The sequence below is a fragment of the Mesocricetus auratus genome, unplaced genomic scaffold (assembly GCF_017639785.1).
Source record: "Mesocricetus auratus isolate SY011 unplaced genomic scaffold, BCM_Maur_2.0 Super-Scaffold_100007, whole genome shotgun sequence".
NCBI lineage: Eukaryota > Metazoa > Chordata > Mammalia > Rodentia > Cricetidae > Mesocricetus > Mesocricetus auratus.
In genome coordinates this window covers 97,055,330-97,081,329 of record NW_024429191.1, presented here as the reverse complement: position 1 = coordinate 97,081,329, position 26,000 = coordinate 97,055,330, and the positions used below count along the sequence as shown (strand labels likewise).

General features: G+C 57.2%; 2 protein-coding genes across 2 annotated transcripts in view; both read right to left on the bottom strand.

The window, feature by feature from the left end:
- Bahcc1 (BAH domain and coiled-coil containing 1) overlaps positions 1-18,736 on the bottom strand; it is a 59,941-nt gene extending 41,205 nt beyond the window's left edge. The window contains exon 1 of the mRNA XM_040750169.1: positions 17,693-18,736. Within this exon, the coding sequence (XP_040606103.1) occupies positions 17,693-17,870 (178 nt within the window). The 5' untranslated portion in view covers positions 17,871-18,736. The remainder of the gene's footprint in view (positions 1-17,692) is intronic.
- Positions 18,737-22,873: 4,137 nt separating this feature from the next.
- Positions 22,874-25,124, bottom strand: LOC121141231 (translation initiation factor IF-2-like). Its single transcript, XM_040748077.1, has 3 exons — positions 24,939-25,124; positions 23,752-24,234; positions 22,874-23,531 (listed from the first exon to the last, which is right to left on the bottom strand). The coding sequence occupies exons 1-3, from the start codon at positions 25,122-25,124 to the stop codon at positions 22,986-22,988; spliced, it is 1,215 nt and encodes a 404-aa protein (XP_040604011.1). The 3' UTR covers positions 22,874-22,985.
- Between the last annotated feature and the right edge of the window lie 876 nt (positions 25,125-26,000).

Below are 26,000 nucleotides of genomic sequence, written 5' to 3'. Positions count from 1 at the left end.
CTGTAGGTGTGTCTAGGGAGATTCATGTTACTGACTGACGCGGGAGGAGGCCCAGTCTAGACAACATCATTCCTTGGGCACATGGTCCTGTGTGAGTGTGAGTGTGTGATAGAGAGAGAATGTGTGTGAGTGTGTGAGAGACTGTGTGAGGGTGTTATATGAGTGTGTGTGTGAGTGTTAGAGTGTGTGTGTGTGAGAGAGAATGTGTGTGAGAGAGTGTTGTGGTGTGTCTATTAGAGAATGAATGTGTATGTGTGTGTAAGACAGTATGTGAGGCCGGGCGGTGGTGGCGCACGCCTTTAATCCCAGCACTCGGGAGGCAGAGGCAGGCGGATCTCTGTGAGTTCGAGGCCAGCCTGGTCTACAGAGTGAGCTCCAGGACAGCCTCCAAAACAATACAGAGAAACCCTGTCTCGAAAAAACTAAAAACAAAAAGCAAAACAAAAACAAACAAACAAAAAAGACAGTATGTGAGTGTGTGTATGTGTGAGAGAAAGTGTGGTGGTGTGTGTGTAAGTGTTAGAGAGAGTGAGAGAGTGTGTATGTGTGTGTGAGAAAGACTGAGAGAGTGTTGTGGTGTGTCTTTTCTATTATAGAATGGGTGTGTGTGTATATGTGTGTGAGAGTGTATGTGACTGTTAGAGTGTGTGTGTGTGTGTGTGTGTGTGTGTGAATCTAGCTAACCATGAGCCACTAGGAAAAGTCAAGAGAATAAAACAGACAGCAAGCAGTCTCCTTCCACGGCTTCTTCATCGAGTTCCTAGTTTGACTTTCCTCAAAGACGGAATGTGACCTGGAAGTGAAAGCCACATGGTAAGACCGTTTGGGGGCCAGATGGCTTGATCGCAGCCACAGAATAAAACCAGAATACCTGGAGGTCTCCGCGACCGCTGAAGCTACTATGGTGTCCGCGGGTGGAAGCACCACACTGCACTGCCTGACTATTCCCAACTCCTGGCAGAGGAGGAAGGACAGACAGCCCTCTCCATCCACTCACCTCTGTGTGCACCAGGCCCGCTTGCCCACTGTGGCCAAGACAGTCCACAGACGTGTCGTCACCAGGCAACCAGAGAGTGCCCAGGAGCTTGGATGCGGCCTGGAAAAGGTGTCAGCTAAGAGCCCCGGAGAACAAAGCCTTGTGGGTCTGACCCACCAGAGCCCAATCCTGGGTGGCTGAACGGCCAGGGGCTAGCAAGCCATGCTTGCGCGCCAGGCTCTCTGGGCAGACTGTCCCATCTTGGCACTCGGAGGCCATCCTGAGCCACTGGGATGGGCGAGCGCACGGGGGGGGGGGGGGGGGGAGTAGGGCTTCAGGGGACAAGCTACTGAGACAGAGTCCTCCCCTTCTGGAAACTGTGAAACGGGTTGTAAAAAAGAACCCACAGCCCACTGAGGCGGCGGCGGCGGCAGCTCCAGAGAAGCAAGTCCCTTCCCAGGCTCTCGGCGCGCTCCTGTTGCTTCCGGAAGCCCAGCTGAGACTGGCTGCTGGCATGGGACTCCTTGGTTCTGCGTCTGGCAGCTGCACCCGCTGCCTGTGCCAAGCTCCCACCCTCCTGCTCACACCCATTCAGTCTCCCCTCTGCCCTCGGCGTCGGCTTCTCGTTCTGCCTCCCTGGGTCCCCTGTAGGGCCAACCGGGCAATGGGGACGTCTAGCCCACCAAGCAGTCTTTGGTCTCCCCAGGAGACACCAGAACGAACGGGCGGAGACCGGAAAGATGAGCATCCTGAGGGAAGAGGGAGGGCAAAGCTCTCTCCTCTCACACTGAGCCTGTCCCAGAGGGAGCAGAGGAGGAGGAGGAGGAGGAGGAAGAGACAGCCCTACTGCCCCACCCCACATTCCTCTCATTCCAGGAACCCTAGGGAGAACAGAACTTCCACACAGGGCTTTCAGCTGAGACAGAAGAAAAGACTTCAGTCTAGTATCCCCCCTACCCCGCCCCCCAGGCCCGGTGGGGGAGGGGTTAAGAGTGGGGATTCCAGGCCCTGGTGGAGAAGCAATTCTGAGACTCCTCCCAAAACAGGGTGACCGGAAGCTGCAGGGCAAGGTTTTTCCAGGCTGCCCTCCAGTGTGCACTGGCCTGTGGGTACTCAGACACCCGTGGTATACCCATCTGCTGGAGGCAACTAGTTGCCTCAGCACCCGATGATGATGCAGGAGTGTGACACACACACACACACACACACACACACACACACACACGGCAGAGATGGGGGGAGCACTTAACCCACGTGATCACAGGTGTGTCTCCTGGCGTGCACAGACTTCTCTCTTAGCTTGCGCCTATGACAACGTGTGTGTGTGTGTGTGTGTGTGTGTGTGTGTGTGTGTGTGTCAAGCAATGGTTGGGCATGCACATCTACGACTGTGTGAGCATTCACACCCACGGCCGCACACAAGCCTTTACGAGCTTCCATTCCAGACCTCGAGAGCACGCAGACCGAGCACATTCTCAAAAAAGCTATTTCCCAAGTGTGGGGTGTCTTTGTACCAGACTCATACTGACTGGCCTGGGTGGACCCCAGTAAGTCTTCCCACCGCCCCCCACCCCCACCCCGGTGCAGGGCATATTCAAGCTAGCTGTGGGAAGAAGGGAACCAACCATAACCTCAGGTCAGCCCCAGGCTGCAGCTCCAAAGACCTCTAACTCAGCATAGCCCTCCAGATGCCTCTCTTGAGGTGGGAGGGAGGGGACGGGGACGACTCAATCCAGACCTGAAAGCGCGGCTGAGTTAGGAGCACTTTGGAAAATGGGCCACATGGCCAGCGCTGTCTCCCCACAAGCTCCCGGAGAAGCGAGATCCAGTTCTCCTCAGATTGCAACCTCAGACCCCTCTTCCTGGGCTAGCTTGCCAGCAGGGACCATCTTCAGCTGGGGGCAAAAAAAATGCCCTACAGCTTCAGGCTCACTGCTGACAGGTGTGTCGGGCTGTGGTCAGCAACGGGCTTCACTGAACCTCCCCCGCCCCCTTCTGCCCTCAAAGCCCTGGTGGAGTCTGAGGACACCCGGTCTTCACGGGGGGGGGGGGCCCACACATACAATGAAAGCCACGGGCCAGCTCCATGAAGAAGGCTGGAGGAGGAGAGGCCGAGACAGGCCCAGAGAGGGGGAACAAAGGGGAAGAAGAGGCTGGAGGCAGGATGGAAGGCTCTGGAACCGCAGCCCGGGGTGGGGGCTGAAGGGGAGGCCAAGAATGCCGAGCAGTGGGCGTTGGGCTTGGCCCATCCTGGGGACACACGGGGGTGGCCTGGGAATGATGATCACCTCACCCGGGAAGCCCCTCAGTCAGTCCAAGAGAACCTTCCGGAAGTCCCAAAGGAAGCCGCTCTCAGGCCCGTAATAGGAAAGCTCTGTGTGGTTGCTGAGACACTAAACCGGGCAACCATGGAAAAGGCCGGGAGGCTACGATGACAAGGGGACAGGCCCAACCAACAGCCCAGAACTAATAAAAGAAAAAGGAAAATCGGATATATGTCTGTTTCTTATTAAAAGAGTAAATTTAGCCCTTTGGCTAGGACGGGAGGCGGGTGGCCAAGGCTCTCCACTGCGGGCAGGGGGGAGGCGGAGGGGGGGTTGGGCACACTGGACTTCTTCCCAGAGTGATTCTGTGTCCCAGGACAGGCAGGCAGGGGCTGGGGCTGCAGGAGGGGCAAGGGGCACATACCCTCTCTTACAGACCTTCACACCTTCCCTTGTGTCCGTCCGTCCGTCCGTCCATCCCTCCCGGGGCAGCCGCCCAGGATTCTCCTAAGGGTGGTGGAACTGGCAGCGTGGGTGTGAGGAGGTGACCTGGGCTGCTCGGCACCACTCTCTTGACACACACACACACACACACACACACACACACACACACACACACACACCAGCAGCTTGGGAGAGCTTCCGCTACCAAAGTAGGCCCTTCCCATTGAAACAAGCTAGCCACATAAAGGAAGGCAGGCCTCACGCCCATGCACGCTCACACACAAAGCTACACACACATACGCGCGCCCATGCTCACGGTGCCCCCTCACACAGACGCGTCTGCACACGCATGCACACACCCTCACAAACCTACAAAATGCACGCACATGCTTGGGCCTCTTCTCAGAGAAGCAGTGGTCCCGTGGGCAGGACCGGGAAAAGCCCTGATCCCAGCTTGTGGACACCCACCCTGCTCTCCTGCACCAAGCCGCCTCTCGCCCATGTCTGTAACCCCTTGAGGGTGACGCCCCCTGTGTCAACCATGGTCAGGGAGGACAACTGACCAGGGACACAGACCCTCGCCTGGTCAGGCTACCACCTATCAGCAGGATGAGCTTCCACAAACTAGGTCCACCGCGGGAAACTCTAATGCTGCCTGGCTGAGTGATGTCACCAGACTGGCTGGATCCCCCACCCCATGGTCCGGTAACTGTGACGCAGCATGTAACCACCCCTTCTCCACCCTGTTCAGGACCCACAGTGATGACACGGGCTGCACAGATGTTCCGGGGACAAGGCAGCCCGGGATGTTAAGGGCGTGGGGGAAGGTGGACGCTGTAGCTGTTAGAGGTAGCTCTCCATCCTTCCGTGTGACCCCGCTCTCACGGCTCCGTTCACGCTCCCTCATCTCCTGGACGTGTGAGCCGTCGGTCCTTGCGCCCTCGGCTGTGGGCCGAGCACCCTGGCCCAAAAGCCAGAGTGCGATGGTTCTGTGGATAGCCACCACCCCAGACCCACAGCACTGCAGGGACAAGGGGCCACTGAATGCCCCCCCCAGGGCCAGTGCGAGTATTCTCCCTGTATTTCCCAGCATCTCTCCCAGAGGTATCTCCATTAGACAGCTACCCAGATGTGGCCTTGGAGCAGCAGGCTTTCACGCTACGGCTCTTCTAGCCTGGGCCTCCTTGCTGCATAGGGCACTTAGAACTAGACAGACTTCCTGCTTGAGCTCAGACTCCAAAGCCTCCTTCAGGCATACACACACACTTTAAATTGCAGGGTTCGTTGCCTGGCTGACACGGGTGGCCTGAGAACTGGGAAATACCACATCTGCTAGAGGTGAGGAAGGGCCAGTCATGTCCCTCAGACAGCTTCCCACGGTGCCCTGGGACGAGCCACAAGTCTGAGAGCTTGGGCTCGCTTGTACTTCCTGGAGGACCTGAGGACCCATCGGGCAACACCCAGCAAGACTCAGGTCCATGGGGCACCTCTAGTACCTCATACCGAGGCAGGGCAGACATTGGCCTGTATCAAAGAGCTTAAACAGGGGACTGGAGAGATGGCTCAGCAGTTAAGAGCACTGGCTGCTCTTCCAAGGGACCCCAGTTCCCAGAACCCACATAGCAGCTCACAACTGTCTGTAACTCCAGTTCCAGAGGATCCGACAACCTCGCACAGATGCACACTCAAGGCAAAACACCAATGCACATAAAAAAAATAAACCATTAAAAAAAAAAGAGCTTAAGCAGACAATATAGCAGCAAGGACAGACGGGCATATGCATGGTGGCCATTGCCTCTGGCCCAGGGTCAGCTGCTATACTGGGCTGGGCGAGTTCCAGCTGGCCACAGGAACCAGCTGTCCTGATACCTGGGAAGAAAGGCTGCACCCAGGGCATGGATCCCAGCATAGCTTGGCATAGTTACAGTACCCTGGAGGCCCAAGGGACACTGTAATCTGCAGGGACACTGCAGGGCTACGGGCACTCTGGGTCCTTGCTGCCGGTGCCAGAATTGTGTCATTTCCCAGACTACTGTCTTAGGTACGACCGACTCCAGCCGCTCTGAGGGCTCACACCGTGCTCTCTTTCCAGAGGGAACCAGCGGCAACCCTCCCAAACTCAAGTTCCCCAAGGGGCTTCCACTGACGATCCCCGACCGATCCGCTTCCCAGTGACCACTGCAGGACCCTTCCTTCACTGAGCCTTCTGCCGCATGTCCAAGGGGTGCAGAGTTGGCATCTGTCCCTTGTGGCACTTGGCCTGGTGCCAGGCATCGAATCTAGGCTGACCTGGACTAAGGGAGGAAGAGGGAGGTCTGGGAAGGAAACCTGCAATGCATTTGCCTTGTGCTCTGGAGGGCAGGAAGGTTCTGGGCAAGGGAAAACCAGGGAAGCAAGTGCCCGACTGACTGAACCCTAGTGCTGTCTCCTAGGGGCCAGGTCCTGGCTTCCAGGAAGACCTCCCAGCCTTAGGCACTTCCACACCTGACATGATGGGAGAGGGAAGGATGGAGGGCCCGGAAGGTGCAGAGCAGCAGGCACGCACAGGAGAGAGAACGAGAACGGGTTGTGCAACAAGTCCTGGAAGGCTTTGTGGGACTCAGAGTGGGACTGAGTGAAATGATGGTCGTTTCTCATCAAGATTGATGAGAAGCCGGGCGTTGGTGGCACATGCCTTTAATCCCAGCACTCGGGAGGCAGAGGCAGGTGGATCTCTGTGAGTTCCAGGCCAGCCTGGTCTACAAGAGCTAGTTCCAGGACAGCCTCCAAGAGCCTGGGAGAAACCCTGCCTCAAAAAAAAAAAAAAAAGATTGATGAGAAACTTTGCTGGGCTGCTGAGCAGAGGTGGCGGACTACTCGACGCCGTCCTCCCCCACCCCCACCCCCAGGACACTGTATCTTGCCTGCAAGGCCCACACCCCCCTTTCAAGAGGCACAGGGACATCCAGTGGTAGCTTCCAACTGGAAACTCGGAGACCAGAAAGTTCAAGGACCACAGGACCCAGGCTCTGTGCCCATTTTAATCGCTCCGCCTCTGCCTCATGGGGGGGGGGGAACGCATCACCAGGTGTCTTGCTTGCTCTCTGGGGCAGGTACATTCCGGAGCAGACCCTTCTACTCCTGCTCCCTTCACAGAAAGGAGACAAGGCTTTGCTCACCTTGAAGGGCGCTCACTACGAGCGAGAAGCAAACTCCAACCCCAAGGCAGAAATACAGTGACTTCTTAGCATTCTGGTGAGCTGAGTGAGCTGAGTGAGGGGAGTTTTAGTTTGGGGGGGGGCGGGGAAAGTCATACCCACTGTACACAGCATTTCGGAACAGAGTCGGCTCCCTGAGGAGGCCAGCCTCCAGGAGACCATGGACCCCCATAAAGAGGAGAGCCAACAGAAAGTCTAGTAGTTTACCTCCACCCCCATCCCTGAAATCAAGTCCCACCCAACTCACCGCAGCAAGCTGGGCCACAGATCACAAGTCACGGACCGGGTCAGGGGTCACAACAGAAGGAGTTCCCTCCTTGGTGCATATGCAGTGGGAAAGCCCCCACTATACGGGGCAGATCCTGATCCCAGGGCATGGGGCAGTAAGGCACCAACTGATTTTTACCACCTAGAGTACGAAGGCACAGATGACCCTTGACTGGGGTCAGAGGCTTGGTGCTGGGGCCGACCGCAGCGTAAAATACGGTTCTTGGAGGTGCCCCCCCTCCCCGACAGCTTCGGGGGACTAGCTTGACCATGGTCGACGTGCAGACACACAGCCATGCTCAGATTAGCTTGTCCTAGCTCCAGACCCACGGCCAGCTGCCTATTATAGGGAGGTGGGGGCCGAGGGTAGGGTGGGGATCTGCCTAGGGCTTTGCCTGGAGCTTGGATGGACCCAAGGTTGGCTAGGGAAGCACGAGGGTGGTCCCAGGCACACTGGTCCCACCTGGGTGACAGCTGACAAAGGGAAGACTAGAGGAGAAACAACACCGTCCAGATCAGAGGACACAGAGAAACACCGTCCGGGTCAGAGGACACAGACTTTTGCTATCCAGGCCACACAAGGAGACCTGTGTAGTGCCCAGAGAAAAATCCTACCCCAGCTCACCCAGTAGAGACTCTCACACCCTAGCCAGCCCAGCCTGCAATCCGGGGAAGCCATGAGAAGCCCCCAGCACCCTGACCTGCAGCCTCAGCCCTCTCTCTCACAGGAACCCACTGGAACCCCTAGGTAGTGGGCACAGCTGGGAGGCTTCCCTCAGGGCTCAGCTGCTGGGTTTTGTGGTAGACAGCAATGGTCTGACTTGGGGAAAGCAGACAGCTCACACATCCCGGGGGGCCCTGCAGAGCGGGCACAGCTCACCATGGCGTCCGCAGTGATGACGGAGGGGATCTGAAAGAAGCTTGCACAGAGAATTGGGACAAGCGATGCCTGGTATCAGCTTCTGAGGGACCCAGGGGCCTAAGCTAGACAGGCAAGGCCGAGAGGCGGGAAACTCCAATGAGACGGTGAAGCTTGGATCTGAAGGGATCAACCCCTAGGATGAGGTCTCTGCCTAGTCCGTATCCCAGACACCAGGGAGGGCGGGGCTGCAGGGGGCCTCCTGTGTCTTCTGGCTTCTACCCTTCTGCATCTCCTCCCAACACACACACACACACACACACACACACACACACACACACACACACACGACTGGTTGGGGACCTCAGGTTGACAGTGACTAGAACGTCCTAAGAGTCAGGAGCCATCGCCTCCAGGAGAGTGTGCAGAAACTGTGGGTTCCATCCCACTTGCCCTCTGGGGAAAGCCGCTACCGGGCTAACGGATCAGGGACAAGAGCTGGTGAGATGCCTGCAGTTCAATGCACCCCATGCCCCAGATTCCTCACCCCACCCCCCAAGAACCCAAAATAATAAACATTTGCTGTTTCGAGCTGCTGACTTGGAGGGTAATCTGATGCTATTTGTTAACTATCCTGCAAGACCCAATGAATATACAGAGACACTTTCACAGCCGGCCCGGAGCACACAGGCAACCTCCAGGAAGGCAGAGGGGAGGCACTGCGGGGTAGCCAGCACGGGGGTCAGTCCCATTCTGCAGAAGGCAGATCCCGGACGGGGAGGTCCCTGTGGGCCCCTACGGCCCTTGCAGGCCATGCCTTTCCTAGTCTGTATCTGGAGGAGTGTTTCCTGACCGTCTGGGCTTGGTCATTCTGGGTTTTTGTTATTTACCACAAATCTGCCACGTGTTATAAAGGACAAACAGGTGTTGCCCATGGCTTTTTTAGTTGTTGTTGTTTCCTTAACTTTATCTACGTCCAGAAATGATAAGGGCCTTTTCAGGATTAGCCTCTAAGATATATTGTAATTTAATTTAGTTTTAATTTTGGTATTGCTTAAAAGAAAATTAAAAAGTTTATTTTTAGGATACCCAAAGGGTTGTAAAAGTAAAAAAAAATAAAAAGGGGGGGAGGACCGACTTCAGGCAAGTTTCCCACAAGGTGACCTGATGGCCTCCGGTGACACAGTAATGCTGGATGGTCAGAATTGCTAGTCCCTATACAGACCTGGCAGGGCCTGAGGGGCACAGTCCTCCAGGGGCCAGCTCACCAGCTGGGGACAGAGGGGTCCGCATATAGAAGCAAGGGCTGAGTCGGGACAGGCCGAGTGTGAGTCCTTTGTGTACCAGGCACGGACGGGGACCAAGAACAGAGACAATGAGAGCTAACATGGAGGAAAAGAGAAACCAGGGCCTGTGTTGGAAAGGGCTCGGCTGGGGCGTGTATGCTTGGGTGGAGGCAGCACCTGAGGGAAGGACGGCAGAGCTAAGCCTGGGTGGTGTTTCCAGCATGGGGCTGGGGTACAGCTAAGCTGGGGGAGCTGACCAGAGATCTGACACACAGAGGAAGGCTCACTCAACATGGGAACACCTTTGTGAAAAGAAAGGGCTAAGAGGGCAACGCCAGCAGGGCGTCGGTGGTGGTGCACGCCTTTAATGCCGGCACTCGGGAGGCAGAGGCAGGAGGATCTCTGGGAGTTCGAGACCAGCCTGGCCTGCAAGAGCTAGTTCCAGGACACCCACCAAAAACACAGGGCAAGGCCGACTTCAAGGGAGCCCAGAGAGGGTCCCACAGTATGGGGAGGCGGGGCTAACAGCGCTCGTGCACACTTGGAAGAGGTCTTGGGTGGGGCCACAAGATGGTGATGATGCCCGGGAGCTCTACTCCCTCAGGCAGGTGGGACACAGGAAGCCCCAGAGGGGAGGGGGGCACACCACCGTCACCAGATGACTGGGCCTGCCACGGAACGTGGCTCCCAGAAGGCCACTGGGAACCGGCACAAATGTGAACACACACACACACACACACACACATATGCTGGGAGGCCCTGGCCCCAAGGGTGAGGAAGCAGTGAGCGGGTGGGAACTGTCCCGGGCACGCACGGTGGGTGTCTGGGTCAAAAGGCAGTGGCGGGCTAGGAAGCTACGTCCAGGTGTGTGTGTGTGTGTGTGTGTGTGTGTGTGTGTGTGTGTGTGTGTGTGTGTGTGTGTGTGTGTGTGGTTTTGGGCTTTCGGCTTCGGGAGGAGGGCACACCTGCCAGGCCCTAAAAGGGGCACCTAACCCTTAAAGGGTAGCTCCTTCCTCCATGGTGCCCGCCCCCCCCAACCCCCGAGTTTAAGATGCTTTAGGCTTCCTACCCTGGAAATCTGCAAGGGTTCACCTCGGCCCACCTCTTCCCTGCTCCTCCTCATCCTGCTCTGCTCCACTCCCAGTCTGTGGCCCCCAAGGACCCGGCCTGCCTCTAGGAATGGGTGTCCACGGTTCCTCCTCTGAAGCCTTTTGTTTGTTTGGTTTTGTCTTTTGTTTTTTGGTTTGGTTTGGTTTTTACAGACAGGGTTTCTCTGTGTTGCCTTGAAGCCTGTCCTGGCACGTGCTCTTGCAGACCAGGCCTGGCCTCGAACTCACAGAGATCCACCTGCCTCTGCCTCCCGAGCGCTGGGGTTAAAGGCGTGGGCCACCACCGCCCGGCCCTCTGACACCTTTTGTAGGTGACAGGGAAAGCAAACCCCCGTTCTACCAGAGAAGGACCACGGGTGGGGGGGGGAAAGCCCAGGGAGCCCAGCTCTTACACGATGATGGCAGCCAACTGGTTCATTTCTTAGTGATGCTGATTCTTCCATTTGGACAGGGCATCCCAGCCTTCTGCGCGCAGGCGCACGCATGCACACAAACACACACACGCGTGCACACACACAAACACATATACGCACACACACCCTGCCATACCCACCCTCCACTTCATTGCCCTCCCTCAGTTCTAAAGCCTTCCCCTGAAAAATAACGAGTCCCTGCCCTGGCTCTGGCGGGGTAGGAGGACCGCGTTGCTCTGCTTGACTTTCCTTTCCAGGTCCAGGCACACGCTAGGTAGCCTACCAACAATCCAGCAGGAGCAGTGCCCTAAGGCAGCCGAAAAGCCTTCCCATCCAGACACTGGCCTCTTTGTTAGGGGATTTGGGGGGGGGCGAAGACAGGAGCCAACCCACCTGTTTCCTCCCCCAGGTCCGAATGAAAGAGATGCTTCCTGGCCCACGGAATCTGGAACCTAATCGTGTAGACAGCTGCAGCCCGCCACCTACGAACACCAGCTTTGAGGGCTCTAAGCTTGGACGTCAGACAGCCCCTCCACCAGGCCTGAGGTCCGCTGTGAACCCAGAGCTGATCTCGTAACCAGGGCCTGGGCGCCCACCTCATTCAGCACCCACCGACACCTCCCCCCTGAGCCCACGCCCCACGCCTGTCGTGGCAGCTGCTCTCAGGACCACGGGAGGCAGTGATATTATATATTATGACAAACAGGGGCAGCCCACTGACAAATAGGCCCGCGTGATCTAAACGGTATATTATCCCATAAAAACGTCAGCGGGCAGAGCGTCGGAGCCAAAGCGGAGTGCCGTCCCATGCTGGAGGCCCTTTGAGACCTTGCTCCCTCCCGGCACAGAAGGGGCTTCAAGCCGATTTCCTAGGAGGCCCACCGAGCTTGTGACTCTGCTCTTAGCTTGTTACCGTGTCTGTTGGGGAGGGGAATGAGGTCCCAGAGGTTAATGGGGACCAGGAACCCCAGGGGAGACGTTCCCTGCCAGGTAAAGGGGTTGGACATGGGACAGAGCAAGTCACCTAATTTGCCAAAGAGGCAGGGCGCGCGTGCTTTGAATCCTGAAGTCGGTTCAACAGCTTGTCTGTAGAACTCAGGAGAGACACACACACCCAACCTGGAGGCTTCCTGGGCAGGAGCAGGGGCTTCGGGACCTTTTGGACAAAGCTCCAGGGGCCTGCCTGCCACAGGACCTGAGGCAGCTGTGTCCTGGGTCTCTCTGGGAAACCTCCAGAATCTTTCTTGTCCATAATGCACAAAGGCGTCTCCTCCAGGATTGCCTAGGCAGAGATCTCCCAGCCATGCCAGGCCCTGAAGGACACTGACATGGGCTGAGCTGGGGCAGGGGTGAGGAAGCAGCTGGGGCAGGGGTGAGGAGGCAGGAAAAACTCCCTTGGGACTTTGACCTCTACGACCAAGGCAGGGAGGGTCCAGGGGACGGGGCCATTGTGGGTATGGATATTCAGATGTTTGTGGTGAAGAGGGAGACTGCAGAAGCCCAGGGACCCCAGAGGAAGAAGAGCACTGGGGGAGGGGAGGTGACCGGAAAGTCGTGATTCCCAGTGGCAAGGCTTAAACTTTAATCATCTGTGCTAGGAATTCCCAGTGCAGGGACACAGAGGGTCCCAGGCTCAGAGTTGGGAGCTAGACCAAGGCATTCTGGGAAATGTAGTCCCTTGGGGGAGTTAGAGGGTCAGCAGGATGGGGACTTGGCATAGTCAGGGAAGAAAAGAGAGCCAAGGCGGCCACCCTGGCGCTAACTTCAGAGTGGAAGCTTGAAATGCCAGGGAAAAGGAAACGGTCACTTAAAACCGGAGCCTAACTCCACATGTTTTGTTTTGTTTTTTTTTCCTGAACAAGAAGTCCTGGCCCTTTTATTTTTGGTGGGGGAGACCTCCTCAGAGAGGAGGGTCCCAATTGAATCTCACAAGTAGAAAGAATCGTTCATTTTCCACATCCCTTTCCTCCTCTGGCTAGGGCCTCCAGACACGGGTTGTGGGGGGGAGGGGCCTTGAGGGGTTGGGGGCGACCTGCTGCCTCCCCCTGTGAGAGCTGGTGAGCATCCCGAAGCTCCCAAGTTATTTATGTTCACAGCCTGCCCTGATGACATATGTAAGTTGACAGGGAACATCCTATCAACTTGCTGGAGTGTATCTTGATTGTTAAAACACACTCTTAAAGGTGTACAACCATTTATCAAATTAAAATACCCAAGCTTTGCTTGCGCCTTCTCTGTCTTCCTGGAAGGACCCCAAGCAGCCCTCCCACCTCCTCTGGTCTCCTGTATTAGCACCGGGCTCTGCTCCTCACAGACCCTGCCCCTGATGCCTGGGACCCTGGCTTCGACAACACCCTCCTCCTGCCCCAGGCCAGGGCAAGCCCACTCACTAATCGCCAAGAAGTGACAAACGCCAGAAGCCCCACCAATTAAATTTAAACTCACGCAAAGCTCAGTGGCTAGTAAATTATTATTTTTATTAGCTTGAACCAAGTTCCCGTAAGAGAGAAAGTCAACTTGCTCCCATGAATGGCTCTTGTATAATTTATTTAACTCTGTGCTCTTTGCCAAAGCCTGGAATATTTTTAGCTCGTTCTGTTGTTGGATTTGGCTTTTTTATGTGTGTTTCTGAGGGGTATTTTTAGCTTCATCCATGTTATTCTAACAACCTCCTATGCGTTTTTGTCCTGTCTGTGCAGGCTGTTGAACCCTGTCTCACAGGGAGCTGAGGGAGACGTCTAAGAATAACTGGGGGGTGTTTGGGGGTGCGGTGTTTTCCCGGGGGGAGATGCGCTGTTTGCGATACCAGGCCACTCCTGCCCCGACCACCAAGTTGCCTTAGTGCTCACGTGACCTGGATATTCCAACGGAGAACCCAGGGTTTCCCTTATAGGAATAATCGGAGTTGGTGGCAGCACAGGCCCCACTGAGTGAGAGAGAGAGAGAGAGAGAGAGAGAGAGAGAGAGAGAGAGAGAGAGAGAGAGAGAGAGAGAGAACCCACATTCCAAAAACAGCTTTGGTGGTGGAGCGGGCGAGGCTGCCACAGCCACCCCAGTCTAAGCGGCCGCCAGATTCCCGGATCCCTGCGGCTCCGTTGGGCACGGGCGGCAGCTTTGATGTCTAGCTCTGTCACTTTTGGAGCAGGATGGGTAAAAGCTCGGAAAGTAACTCTTTTCACACCTACTTAATGTTGGTAACTGCTGCAGAGACACTATCGTGCAGTGGAGTTAATGAGGTATTTACGAAAATGTATTTTTTTTCTTACCAAAAAAAAAAACCCACGTGATGGGAGGGACACCTTCGGTGGGGTCTTTTTTTTTTCCACAAGAAAAAAAATTTTAGTATGTGAGGCTAGGTGGAGTTTGGGTGGTTGATCATTTTATTATTTTACGCTAGAGACTGGTGGTCATCCAAAGTACCTTTAACAGGAACTAGGTTGGCAGTCTTACTCCAGAAAGGGCCTGACTGAATGCCCCCCCACCCCTTAACCCCCCAAAGCTGCAGCCAAGACACAAGGTTTCACAGGCCAAATTAAATCACGTCCCAAAGCCAAAAGGGGTGGAGGAGAGTCCAAAAAGAGGATTCACACCAAGAAACGAACCAACCCCTTGGTGGAGCCCCAGCCTTGGGGGGGGGGGGACACGGGACTCCAGGAGGACAGGACAGGAGCTGACCCAGCCGGAAGGGGGGGAGGGGCAGGTAAGCACACAGCTCCAAGTTTCTCCCCGGGGGCCAGCTGCCTCCTGATTAAACCCGTTCCTGAGGAGGAGAGAGATCCCCATGTAACTCCAGGCAGAGAAAACCTAGGTTGGTTCATGTTGATTTTCCTTTTTTTTTTTTTTTTTTTTTTGTGTTCCCCCATCCCTAGATTTCACAGCTTTGCCTCCGGACCATCTGTATTAGAGACAAAAATCTAACACTGCACTAAAAATAATGGTTCCAAACATTTTAATTGCACCTCTCAGTGACAAGGTTAAGGGAACAGCACTTTACCATAAACCCTACAGCTCGAATATAAAGCTAACTAGTAGGCACTTTCATTTTTTTTTTTTGGAAAACAATGGAAGAAGGCTGGGAGCCCAGCACCCCCACCCCACCCCCCTTAGGGTCCCGCAAGCAGACACCACAAAAAGTCCCAGGCGGGAATGAAGCAGGGAGAGACCCTCAACCCAGTCTGAGTAGCTAGCTGTGCCTGACCAGGCAGGTGGGGGAGAGCATGCCATACAAGGAAGCTTGTTCCTGGGAGCCGGAGGGGGGGGGGGGGGGTCCTGCAGCCTGGAAGTCTGCATCCTACACAGACACAGGAGGAATCTTCCCTAGCAATTTTGCTTTCGGCTCAGCAGTCGGGGCAGGGAGGGGCAGGCTGGACTACTACAGCCTTGGCCTCTGGGCCAAGGCCATCATCCACAGAGGGAGTACAAGAAGGGTGGCCGTCTGGGGAATCTGCGCACAAAACCCACCCTCAAGGTCCAAAGAAAGATTCCTCAACTTCACCCCACCTTCTCCTACAAAGACACAAACTCAAGAACAGGGATCTCAAGAATAACTCCTGTTTTTTGTTGTTGTTGTTTTTTTTTTTCAAAAATACATGCAGCAAGATTCTAAGAGGGAACAAGAGAAATCCTGGCTACCCGGGCTCTTAGCAATTGCAAAAGGCTCCCAAGCCCCACACAGCCCAGCCAGGCTGCGAAAATCACAACCAAGTCCAGGATCTCCAAACACAATAGGTTCCCCTGGGCCCCAGGGGGATGGAAACTGGGCCTTCGGAAGCAGAAGATGCTGGGCCCTCCAGCCCTAAAAGAGGTAGCCCTCTAGGGCATCCCCCCAGCGTCTGAGGAAGCAGGAAGGGTGGGGGGGGGGGGGTCACAGACCGGGACCTGGTGCAGTTTCTCACAGCAATCCGTGGCCTGTAGTCCAAGAACCACGTGGTCCAAGTTAGCGTGAGCAAGACAAAGGTGCAGGCCACTACCACACATTCCCACCTGACTGGGTATTACCTAGATCTGGAAACAAGGGCAAAATGAAGGAAATGGCTGCTGCTGGCTGGGCTGTGGGCTGTCTGACCTGAACTGATGGGAACCGGGCTTGGCCTGGCTGCCCCAGGGGGCACAGGCCCAGGCAGCCCTGGGCACTGCTGTGGAGACCTGCTCCCCGCGGCACTATGACCTACTGGCCGGGAGGGCACAGCACACTGGGCAAAGGGGGCCGGGAGGCTTCCTCCCTTCTCTTCAACCCTGCAGACTCAGCCTGCCCAGACCGGGAGCTGAGACAGGAAGGGAAGCTGGGCACTCGCCCTTGCCGCAGCCATCACCACGTCAAAGCCCTCCCCTCCTTGTTCCCCGGTGGCCCTGAGACGAGAGGAGCAGCATCTCAGGGCTGTGGTGGGAATAGACAATAATAAGCACGGGGATATCGGGGAGACATGTTTTAAAATCACCAATCGCCCAGTCAAGTACTTTCCTTTCTCTTTCCAGTTATAAATCTAGAAGAGGAAAAAAGAAAAAAAGAGAGAGCGGTCTACGGAGGAGAGGAGAGCAAGGCCTCCCTGAAGCTCCAGCTGGTGTGGGGCTGACCCCGCGGGAGGCTGGCCACGCTAGCTCGGGGCTGCCACTCAGAACAACCTCGTGCTGTAAAAAGCTGGAGGCCCTTTAGTAATTAAGCAATTTCAAGTTTGCTCGGTTGTTTCTCTTATTTAAGAAAATGCATTCTTCTTATTTTTGACGGCTTTCCCTTCCAACATTTTCCCTTCTAGCCCCGTTCTTGCCATCCGTTCTAATCCACACGCTAATTGTAATCCCATTAAACCAGATATAATTTTATTACTATTCATGGTTCATCAAGCTAATAATAATAACCGTTACTGCCAAACTGGAAAAAATAAAAGCAGCAAATGATATTTCTGATGTTTAGAATAAACTGTAAACAAATGCAAGTCGACCTGCTAGAGAGTGACCCGGGAGGTCCACGTGCAGTTCCCCCGGCACCCCCAGCTCCACCCACGCTGGTCAGGGACAGACCGGCTAGCTGCGGCTTCCCTCCAAGAGACTGGGTCAGCGCTACCAAAAAAAAAAAAACAAAAAAAACAAAAAAAACAAAAAACCAGACCCTCGGGGAGGGGAACCCAAGGAACTGCCACGGCGGCGCGTGCCGGGGCTGGTCTGGACAGCTCAGGGTCTCTCCCCTCGAAGCCAAAGCGCGCGGACTCGCCTGCACCGAAATGCCGTGCGAGGCGCCTCTCCTGAGTTCTGCGGTGCGGGATGCGCGGTCCGCTCTCAGGTCACGCTTAGTCCGGCGTTAGCAGGATACCAGAGGCACTTGTTAAAGCGCATGCATCCCCTGCAAACCCATTCTCGCCCTGACACTTCAAGGCTTTATATAGAAACAGGATTTTCTCGTCTTACACTAACAGTTCCCATTAGCGATCCCGGGGCGCACACCACTCTAATCCGCAAGCCGGGCGCGCCCTGGCCCCCTCCCCCAGCCACACAGTCGTTCTGTCCCCCGCAGAAAGCGCCACGGAGTCTCAGACGCACAACGTCTTAACGAGGTGAATGCAGAATGCAGAAAAGAGGCTTCCGCAAGAATTTACTTCTGCAGGAAGGGGTGGGGGAGGATGGCTAGGAGTGGAAGGCTCGGTTTGCTGCCTGCTCTCGGGCTGCCCTGAGAGACCCAGGGTAGTCGGGGAAAGGCTGCTGGAAACGGCGCAAGCCCAGGGGCTGGCAGGATGCGCGGCCCGCCGGGCGCTGCGCAGGGAAATGAAACCAAAGCTCCGAGAACTGCTCCAAGGAGCGGCGGGGCCAGCGCTCCTTGCACTCGCCACCGTTGCCAACTGCGGCGGGGGTTTTTGCACCGCACCCGCCAGGGCTGGAAACTAACCTGTATGCGAAGCCATCGGCAGCGGCGATGGGAAGTACTTTCCGGGTTGGAAATGCGCGGCCGGCTGCGCGGCTGGGCCGGCGGGGGCGAGGCGCGCGGCGGCTGCGGTGCTGCGGTGGCCCAGGCTCCCGCGCTCCGACAGCAGATGCGGCGGCGGCGCGAAGTCTCGGCCATCCATGCCGGGCCCCGGCCCCGGCCCGCCGCCGCCTCCAGCAAGCAGCGCGGCCGGGGCCTGGGGGTGGCTCGGAGTGCAGGCGGCGCGCGGGTGGCGCGCGGGAGGCAGCGTCTGGGGTCACCGGCGGCACAGGCAGCCGAGCCGGTCAGCACACCGGCGGACTGGGCTTCTCGGCGGGCGGCCGCGCTCCAAGCCAGCGGCCGCCGTGCAGGTCCATGGTCTATGGAGGCAAGGAGAAGAGACTCGGTGACTCGGGGGTTCCTCTCGTTCGGGGGTCCCCGCCTCTCCCGCTCCCAGCCCCCTCCTCGCGCGCCAACCGGAGAGGCATCCAGACCGGACAGCGGCGCTGGGAGCGCTCGGAGGACTCCCTGCTGCACACGCTTACGCGCCGGGTCACTGGAGCCGCCCTGCACGCGAGTCCGCGAGCACACACGCACCGTCCGAGCCACGCTTGGCCTGCAAGAGCCAGAGGCAACCCAGACAGCGCAGCGCGCTGCTTCCCTTTCTGGTCCCTGAGAGTCCCTGCGGCGAAGGCGCCGTTGCGAAGAGGCTGCTGGCTCCGCTGGGTGATAAAAACCCAAATCTGCGAAGCCATCACGCACACTCGCACGCGCGCGCACACACACACACACACACTCACACACACACCCTCTCCCCTCCCCCGCTGCCCAAAGGTGTCTCGGAGGAAAAAGCCCGGGGTCCACGCTCCCCCACACACACCACGGTCTTTCTGAGGTCCAGCTTTTACTGCATTCCGCTTAACCGAATAACCATGCTAATTAAGCGAGTAATTTTATTGATTGTAACTCAAGAGTTTTTTTTTAAATAACCTTCCTTTTCTCCTCTCTCCCATCCCCCCATGCGTCTTTCAGTCCATTCTTTTGAATGTCGCCCCCCCCCACTCAGCCCCAGTGGGACCGGCCCCCCCCTCCAGCATTGTGCCACAACCCCAGACTGGCGTCCCGGAGCCCCGGGCGCCCCTCGACCGCCACCGGCATCACCTGGGCCGCTACGCCGCAGTGCCTGGCCTGTTGTCCCCGAGCCCGGAGGTTCCTGGTGAGGCTGGAACAATCACCCCGCCCCCCAATCAAATTCGCCCAGGATCTTCCTCTGCGGATTGGGGGCTTTGGGGGGGGGAGGGGGCTCAGAGAGTCAGAAATTGTTTTCTCTCGGCCTCCCAAATCGGCCACGACGTTTCTCCATTCAGCGCCCGCCCTGGATCACCTAACCAAGGCTGGTCTCCGCGTGGCACCCCATCGACCCTGCGGGGAAGCAGCAGAGTCCAGCACAGCGCAGCCCTCTCCTGTGTCCGGGTCCCAGCAGACCCGGGTTCTCGGACTTCCATCCCCACCTCTGGCAAGGCCAACTTGAAACGACCCTCCTCTCCCTCTCCTGCAACCCCCTCCCATCGTAAAATGTCTACTCCCGGGTGAAATCGCAGACAATTTCAAACTCTGAAAGGAGCGACGGGGCAAGCGATATAAACTGTACACCGCCATGCACGTGCGACCAAAGTCTCTCGGTCCTCCTCTATTTCGGATACTTCTTTTTCTTATTTCCGAAATACGCATTGTTTTAATGCTTGGTCTCAGCTCCAACAGAAAGGAGGTACCCTTAATTGTGAACTTTGCAGAAAATCTGATTTTTTTTAAAAAGCCACCCCACCGTGACAACAAAGCGATTAAGATGTTTTCTATTTCGTAAATACCATTTAAACTGCTATATTTTATGCTCTGGGTCCTACGCTGTCTTATTTGCACACTATTTTGTGTCTGATTTAATCTATAACCGAAAACATAATGTATTAAGTGAATACATATTTGCTCATGTGATAAGCTTTTTTTAATATTTATTCGGAGAATTTTGCATTGTAAATAAACGGGACTACACAAAGACTTCTCTTTGTGTTCGAACTGCATACAAAGGGGTTTGGGACTCCCTTCCCTCTGGGGAGTTTCACTCTTCCCCGGGTCCAACAAATAGTTTCCCCTACACCGCGCCGGCCTGCTCAGCCAGGGCGCGGAAGGCGCAAGCAAGGCCGAGGCGCTGCTGGCGCCGGGGTCAGGGGAGGGGCTGCCCAGAGAGGCTGGTGAGGGACTTGCGCGCCCCAACCCGGGCCGGCGCCTCTCGAACCCCGGAGGGCGCAGGGGAGGACAAAGGGAATGGAGGAAGGGGAGGGAGGTCAGGAACCTGCCGCTTCAAAGGCGCCGAGGGCCGGAGTGGGGTCGGAGGCTGCGCGCGCGGTACAAGGCTTCGCGACGGCCTCCGGGGAGTCGTGTGCGCTGGGCTTTTGTTCTGGGCCCCCACCCCCGGGAAGGCATTTCAAAGTAGGAGCGAAAGTGGGGTCTGCGAGGGATTCTCGGGACGCGGGCTTTGAGCTCACGCAACCGCTCTACTCTCCACCCCCAGCGGGCAGATCGCTGGCTCGTTTGTGCCCTTCTCACCAGCCCGCTGGATTTTCTACGCAAACAAGGGCTGGGCTCCGTCGCCCGCACCCGCCGCTGCGCTCCAGGCCGGACTGGAGGGGCCTTTCCTTTGTGTTCCGTCCTGCCCGAGAAGCTGCCGCGGCCGCCCTGGGCTGCTCGCGCCCCCGGGCTTGGGAAAGCCGGCTAGGTACGGAGCGAGCAGGAGGAGCAGCAGCAGCCACCGGGGCCACGGTGCGCGAGGGCCGAGGCCCGGAGCTGCGATGCAGCAGTCCGCGAGGCCCGAGGCCCCGAGGCCTCCACGCGCCCCATCGGAGGGCAGGACGCCGCAAAGGACCCCGGGCAGGGTTGGACCAGAGGAAACAGAAAGCCGCCGAGAGCCCCGCGCGCGCGCAGCCGGAGAGTCGCCGATAAGAACGCGTCTCAAGGACCCCGGACCCCAGAAAACCTCCCCGGGCTGGCTGGGCGTGACCCCCCCACCCTCCCAAGAGCCGCGGTTCCTCCAGAGGCTTGGCCAGCACAGGTACCGTCGGCTTCTCGAGGTTTGCTTTGTTTTTCAAATTTTTGCATCTAAAAGCCGGGTCTGGGACGCCTTTGTCCTCCTGGGCAAGCCAAGCTCTGGGGTCCGTGGGCTCTCTCCCGGCGAGTTTCCCCCGCGCGGGTGGGCTCGACGAGGCCTGTAAGGCCAGGCCGCAGCCAGAAGCGCACCGGACGCGAGTGGCTCCGGCTTCGCGGCACAACCCGCTCCCTGCGAAACCCGTCGTCTCCCCCCCCCACCGCATCCCGGCGAGTAACAAGGACTGGGTGGTGCCGAGACCCCGGCTCCGGGAGAAGGTCCCGTCCCCCGACCACGCCACTCGCGAGGGTCGTGGCCCCGATCCCGCGTGCTGCCCGGAACGCACCGCATGAAAACGCCCCGTTGCTCGGCCCCCCTCCTCCACCCCCGCTCCTCCAGAAGAAGAGAAAAAAAGAGGAAAAAAAAAAGCGTTCCGGAAAGAATTAAGTCTGTGGGGAAGAGAAACCTGCCAGTACCCCTTCCAAGCCCCTGTCCCCTCACTGAGGCCCAGAAAGCAGCAGCCGTGGCCACCGAGACCCAACCGTTCCCGGCGCTGAGAAGCGACCGGGCGGGGCCCATTCAAGACTGCTGGGGGAGGGGAGTAAGATGGGGGAGCAAATAATTGGGGTTCTCTCGTGGTTCCTCAGGAGCTGGGAATCTCACTCACTCACTGCCCACTCGGGGCTACCCGCGGGGGCTCTTGCTGAACGAACGAAACGTGGCGGTCTCTGTCCTGTCTCGATAATTTATTTTTAATGCAGGCTGTCGATCGACACAACAAGCGTTCAGAGCAAAGCAAGGACGCATTACGGGGGGAATTTTAAACCGATCGATAAATATTTTCAAAGGGGAAAAATATCGTACTCATATATATATATAGTCCATCTTTTTTTTTAAAAAAGCCTTTCAACATCATAACGGATCTTAAAAGGGAAGATCTATTATTTCTTAACACCACAATCCTGAATTTCTTCTGCTTAAAAAAATGCAAATCCCCAAAAGCCAAAATAATAAAATAATAAAAATACCAAAAAAATTTTAAAAATGAAAGCAATTTCAGTTACTTACTGGAGGCTGTTTCCTGGACACAATTGAATGCAATACAATTAAATCAGTAAATGTGACTTTGGTTTGTATTCCTATTGGTATTTTCAATGTGCTGACTGTTGCACTGTGAGTGCACGGCTTCCACAACAACGACTCTAGCGAGCCCATCCAGAGCGGCTCTCAAACCTGCAGCCCGGCGCGGCGAGCCACGGGCCCTGCATACTAATAAGCTCGTGCCACTCAACCCGGAGCAGCCCGCGCGCTGATTGGCCGCGCGGCCCTCCACGGCCCCGAGCTCGTGCCACTCATTCGGCGTAAACAGGCCTCCCAATAGGCTGGCGCCGGGCCAGGGAGCTGCCAATCAGGGAGCAGCAGGGCTACTACCGAGCCTGATGGCGCCTAATTCAAGCCCAGCGACTGCGCAGCTCCTCTGCGCAGATCATTGCTGCTGAATGGGAAATGTGGTGGCGCAGGGCGGGAGAGGAGCGCCCGGCGACTTGGAGCCAGAGAGAGAGAGAGCTTGCGTCCTTCCCTGTCCGGGGTAGGGGAAGAAGATGTGGGGATTTGTTCTCCCTTAATTCGTCAGGTCCAGAATCTGGGGTGTAGTTCGCTTGCTTGCTTTTGCACCGGATGAAAAGAAACAGCCTCACGCCGCGAACCGCATGCCCTGTCCACTGCCCGGGGTCGGTGTGGCAGGTGGAGGAGCCTGGGGAAGGGGGGGTCCAAGAAGGCCAAACTTCCAAGCGCAGAGGCCGGACTGTCTTGCTGCACCTCCACTCCCAGGCCGCCGCACACTCGGACCCGAAGCCGGAGAATGCACTTGGGTCTGAGGCGTGGCCACGCGGACTCCACAAATGCTTGCCCGGCCCTTCATTCCTTCCTCTGCCTGGAACCTTAACTTCCCCACCCCCCCCCAGCCGTCTATCCATCTATCCGTGCGCCCTCCGTTTTTAACCTCAACTCAGCCACACTCCGCCGCGCAGCGACAACCGAGATGGAAATCGAGGCTCTGTTGCTAAGATAAGGGTTTGCTTTCTCCATCAGCTCCCAGATTTTAAAAATACCTTCACTTGGTAATTTTAGGGGTGGTTGTCATGGTGTGAAGACCGTGCTTAGCGTTTGTTTCTCGTCCTTGCATACATTCACAAGACTCGCACTACAATGGAAAACAGCCTCCAAACAATTCCCTTTATCATAATCAGTACCAAACCGCTTTGGGGGGGAAAAGAAAAAATAAGCCATTCTGCGAGCAAATATTTCGGTGAGAATTTGGTTGCCTATCCAAATGTTATTTATTCTCAAGAAGGAGAGGTGATGTCTTGGTGGCGATGAATACATAATGCCTGCTCCTCTTTTTCTTGTGCGTGTTGGGGCGGGGTGGAGGGGGTGGTGGTGGCATTTCAGTAGATGCCAAACGGCACAGCGAAGACTCCTTCTGGTTTCTCCAGTCTCTCTTTCCGGCGCGGACGCCAAGGAGTTAAACCGGAGCTCGGAGGCCGGCCGGCCGCCCGCCTCTTTCCCCGCCCCCCCTCCCTTCCGCGGGGTCGCCGTGATTGGTTGGCACCCCGCCAGCGGGCTGTCCATCACCGAGTGTAAACAAGGCGCTGATTGGCTGTTATCCAGTCCGCACCGGGCCTCCTGAAAAAAAGCAATTACTGGCTCCGCGGTTTCAAGGCTGCCCGAGGCCGCTTGATGAAAGGAGATAAACCGGGGACCGTTTCCAGGATCCCCGCGGGCCGACCCAGGCGGCTCCCGAGCCGAGGTGCGGCGGAGAGCCCCGGGATCAAAGGCATCTGAAGAGAAAGGGGAAGCGGGCGCACTGCCGGGCCGGCCTGGCCCCCCTGCGGGCTGCGCTGACCTGGGGTGGGGGCGGCGGGCGGGGACTCCGGGCTTTCCCGCCCGTTAGGGACGGGGCCTCGGCCGGCGCCCTCTGTTCCTCGGGCTGCGCCAGGGCGCGGGACGGGGCCGGGCGAGCCTGGCTGCGGCGGGATGGAGGACCCCCCCTGCGGCCAGCCGGGCGCACGAGCTGCGGGGAGGCGCGGCGTCTGGACGCGCGGTTAGCGCGCGGCTGGCTGGCTAGCTGGCTGGCCGCTCGTTGCGCGACCGGGTCAGGCCGACCCTGTGCGGGATGGGTGCGGACGGCAGCGCGCGGTGGCGCGGTGGGGACCCGACGGGAGAGCGAGCGAGCGATCACAGGTCCTGCCTGGTGAGGTGAGCTCCGTGGCTCCAGTCCCGTCCGGCGGCGGGAAGCCGTTTCCCGCTTCGCGCGCACGCGGGGCGAGCGTCCCGGCTCGGGAGAAACCGCTGCGAGGGAGGGTACCCCCACCCCCAACCTCGTGCCCTACCCGGTCTGCGCTGATTTTTCCTGCTTGGTTTGCAAATCCGAGTTCCTCCGTCTCCCTTTCCTGCTCCTGTTTTCTCCCGACCCAGGAGTCTTTGTAAAAGTCTATGTCCCCATTTAAAGTATTCTCCCCCGCACCCCCAAAGAGAGAAACAATTGGGACCCGGGAGGCCGGCGTGGGGGGAGGGGCGCGCACCCCACCCTCCCTCCTGTGTGTAGCCAGGGGAAGGGAGGTCGCCTTAGCCCTGCGGGAAAGGTCCCCGAGCCTCGGGTGCACCCCGCTTTCTGGGCGGGTGGAGACTGGGCAGACGGGCGCGCACGGGTGGTAAAATCCACGCCGTCTTCAGGAAAAAAAAAAGGCCCGCTGCTAGGGCGCGCGGACGCCAGGCTGCTTTCCCCTCCTCCGTAAGCCGGTTTAAGAATCTCGGGGATCAGCCTCTCCGGATCCCTAAAAGTTAGGCGTGAGTATTTGTCTCCACCGCCCTCGCGTGCTGCCTCTCCCCCGACACCCCCCTTCAGTGTGTGAGCGGCTCTCCCCCCTCCCCCATCCCCGGGTGTGAAAGGCCCCGGCTCCTTGCTGTCTCGCTCCCACCCCCGCGTCCTTTCTAACCCCCAGCGTTCACTTCTTAAGTCTAGTGGCCTTTTTTTTTTTTTCTTTTCCCCCGTCCTTCTTCTCAATACTGTTTCAAAATAGCTGTTGTTACAGCAAATAGCCGCCGATGCGCCTCTGGATGCCGCCAGCAGCTGGCAGCTGCCCAGCGCGGGCGCACAGGCCCCCCGGCAGTTCCACCAGACCAAAATAAGCTCCCGTGTTCCTCTCGCAAGGCTAAGCCTCCCGGGCGGGCCCGGGCATGTTTGGCTGGGCTCGCTATCTGCTCACAGCAAACCATCCTGGTTTCCTACTCTGACTTCCTGCTGTCCGAAACTGCAAGTGTTTTTTTTTTTTTTGTTTTGTTTTGTTTTTTTTGTTTTGTTTTAATTTTAGAAGACCATGGCCGGCTGTGGCCGTGCTTCTCAGACCTTGCTAAGGCTGCGACCTTGTTAGCACAGTTTCTTCACGTCGTGCCTCTCCCCAGCCAGAAAACTATGACCGTTGCTACTTTGTAACCGTAATTTCGCCACTGTTATGAATCGTAATGTGAATATGTTTTTTTGGAGTTAGACGTCTGCCAGGAGAAGGGTCGCGATCCACACGGGTTGGGAACTCTGGTTCTAGAGGGAGAGGAGCGGGGAGGGTTAGAACGAGGAGAAGTCAAGTCCGTGCACCGGAGTGTCCGGATCTCCGCGGTCAACCTGAAGTTTAAAAAAATTTTTTTGTAGGGTGTTAACGCTGCAGTGACTGATGCCCAATCGCTGGCCCAGGACACAATGGCCTCTGAATGCCCGAGCCACCTCCACGGCCTGGCGGAGACCCTTCACGGTTTCCTCTAGGCTGGGGTGCTCGGGGAACCTGAGCACAGCCACCCACGCAGGACACTTCCACCAGGCAGGCAACAGCTTCGTGTACCCAAGAGCCACCTGGGCAGTTAGTTCTGAATGGGTGCTCAGTCTACGTGCACGTCCTGTGGGCTCACACCATCCGTGTGTGGACACACCACAAAATGGGCACTGTCACACACGTGTGTCTCACATCACACTGACCACATTTGTATACAAAGGGGCAAGCTGGCTCAGCAGGCTAAGGCACTCGCCAAGCCTGGCCACCCGGGTTAGATCCACCACGGCTGTCCCGGTACTCCCATGTTAGAAGCAGAGAACTGACTCCC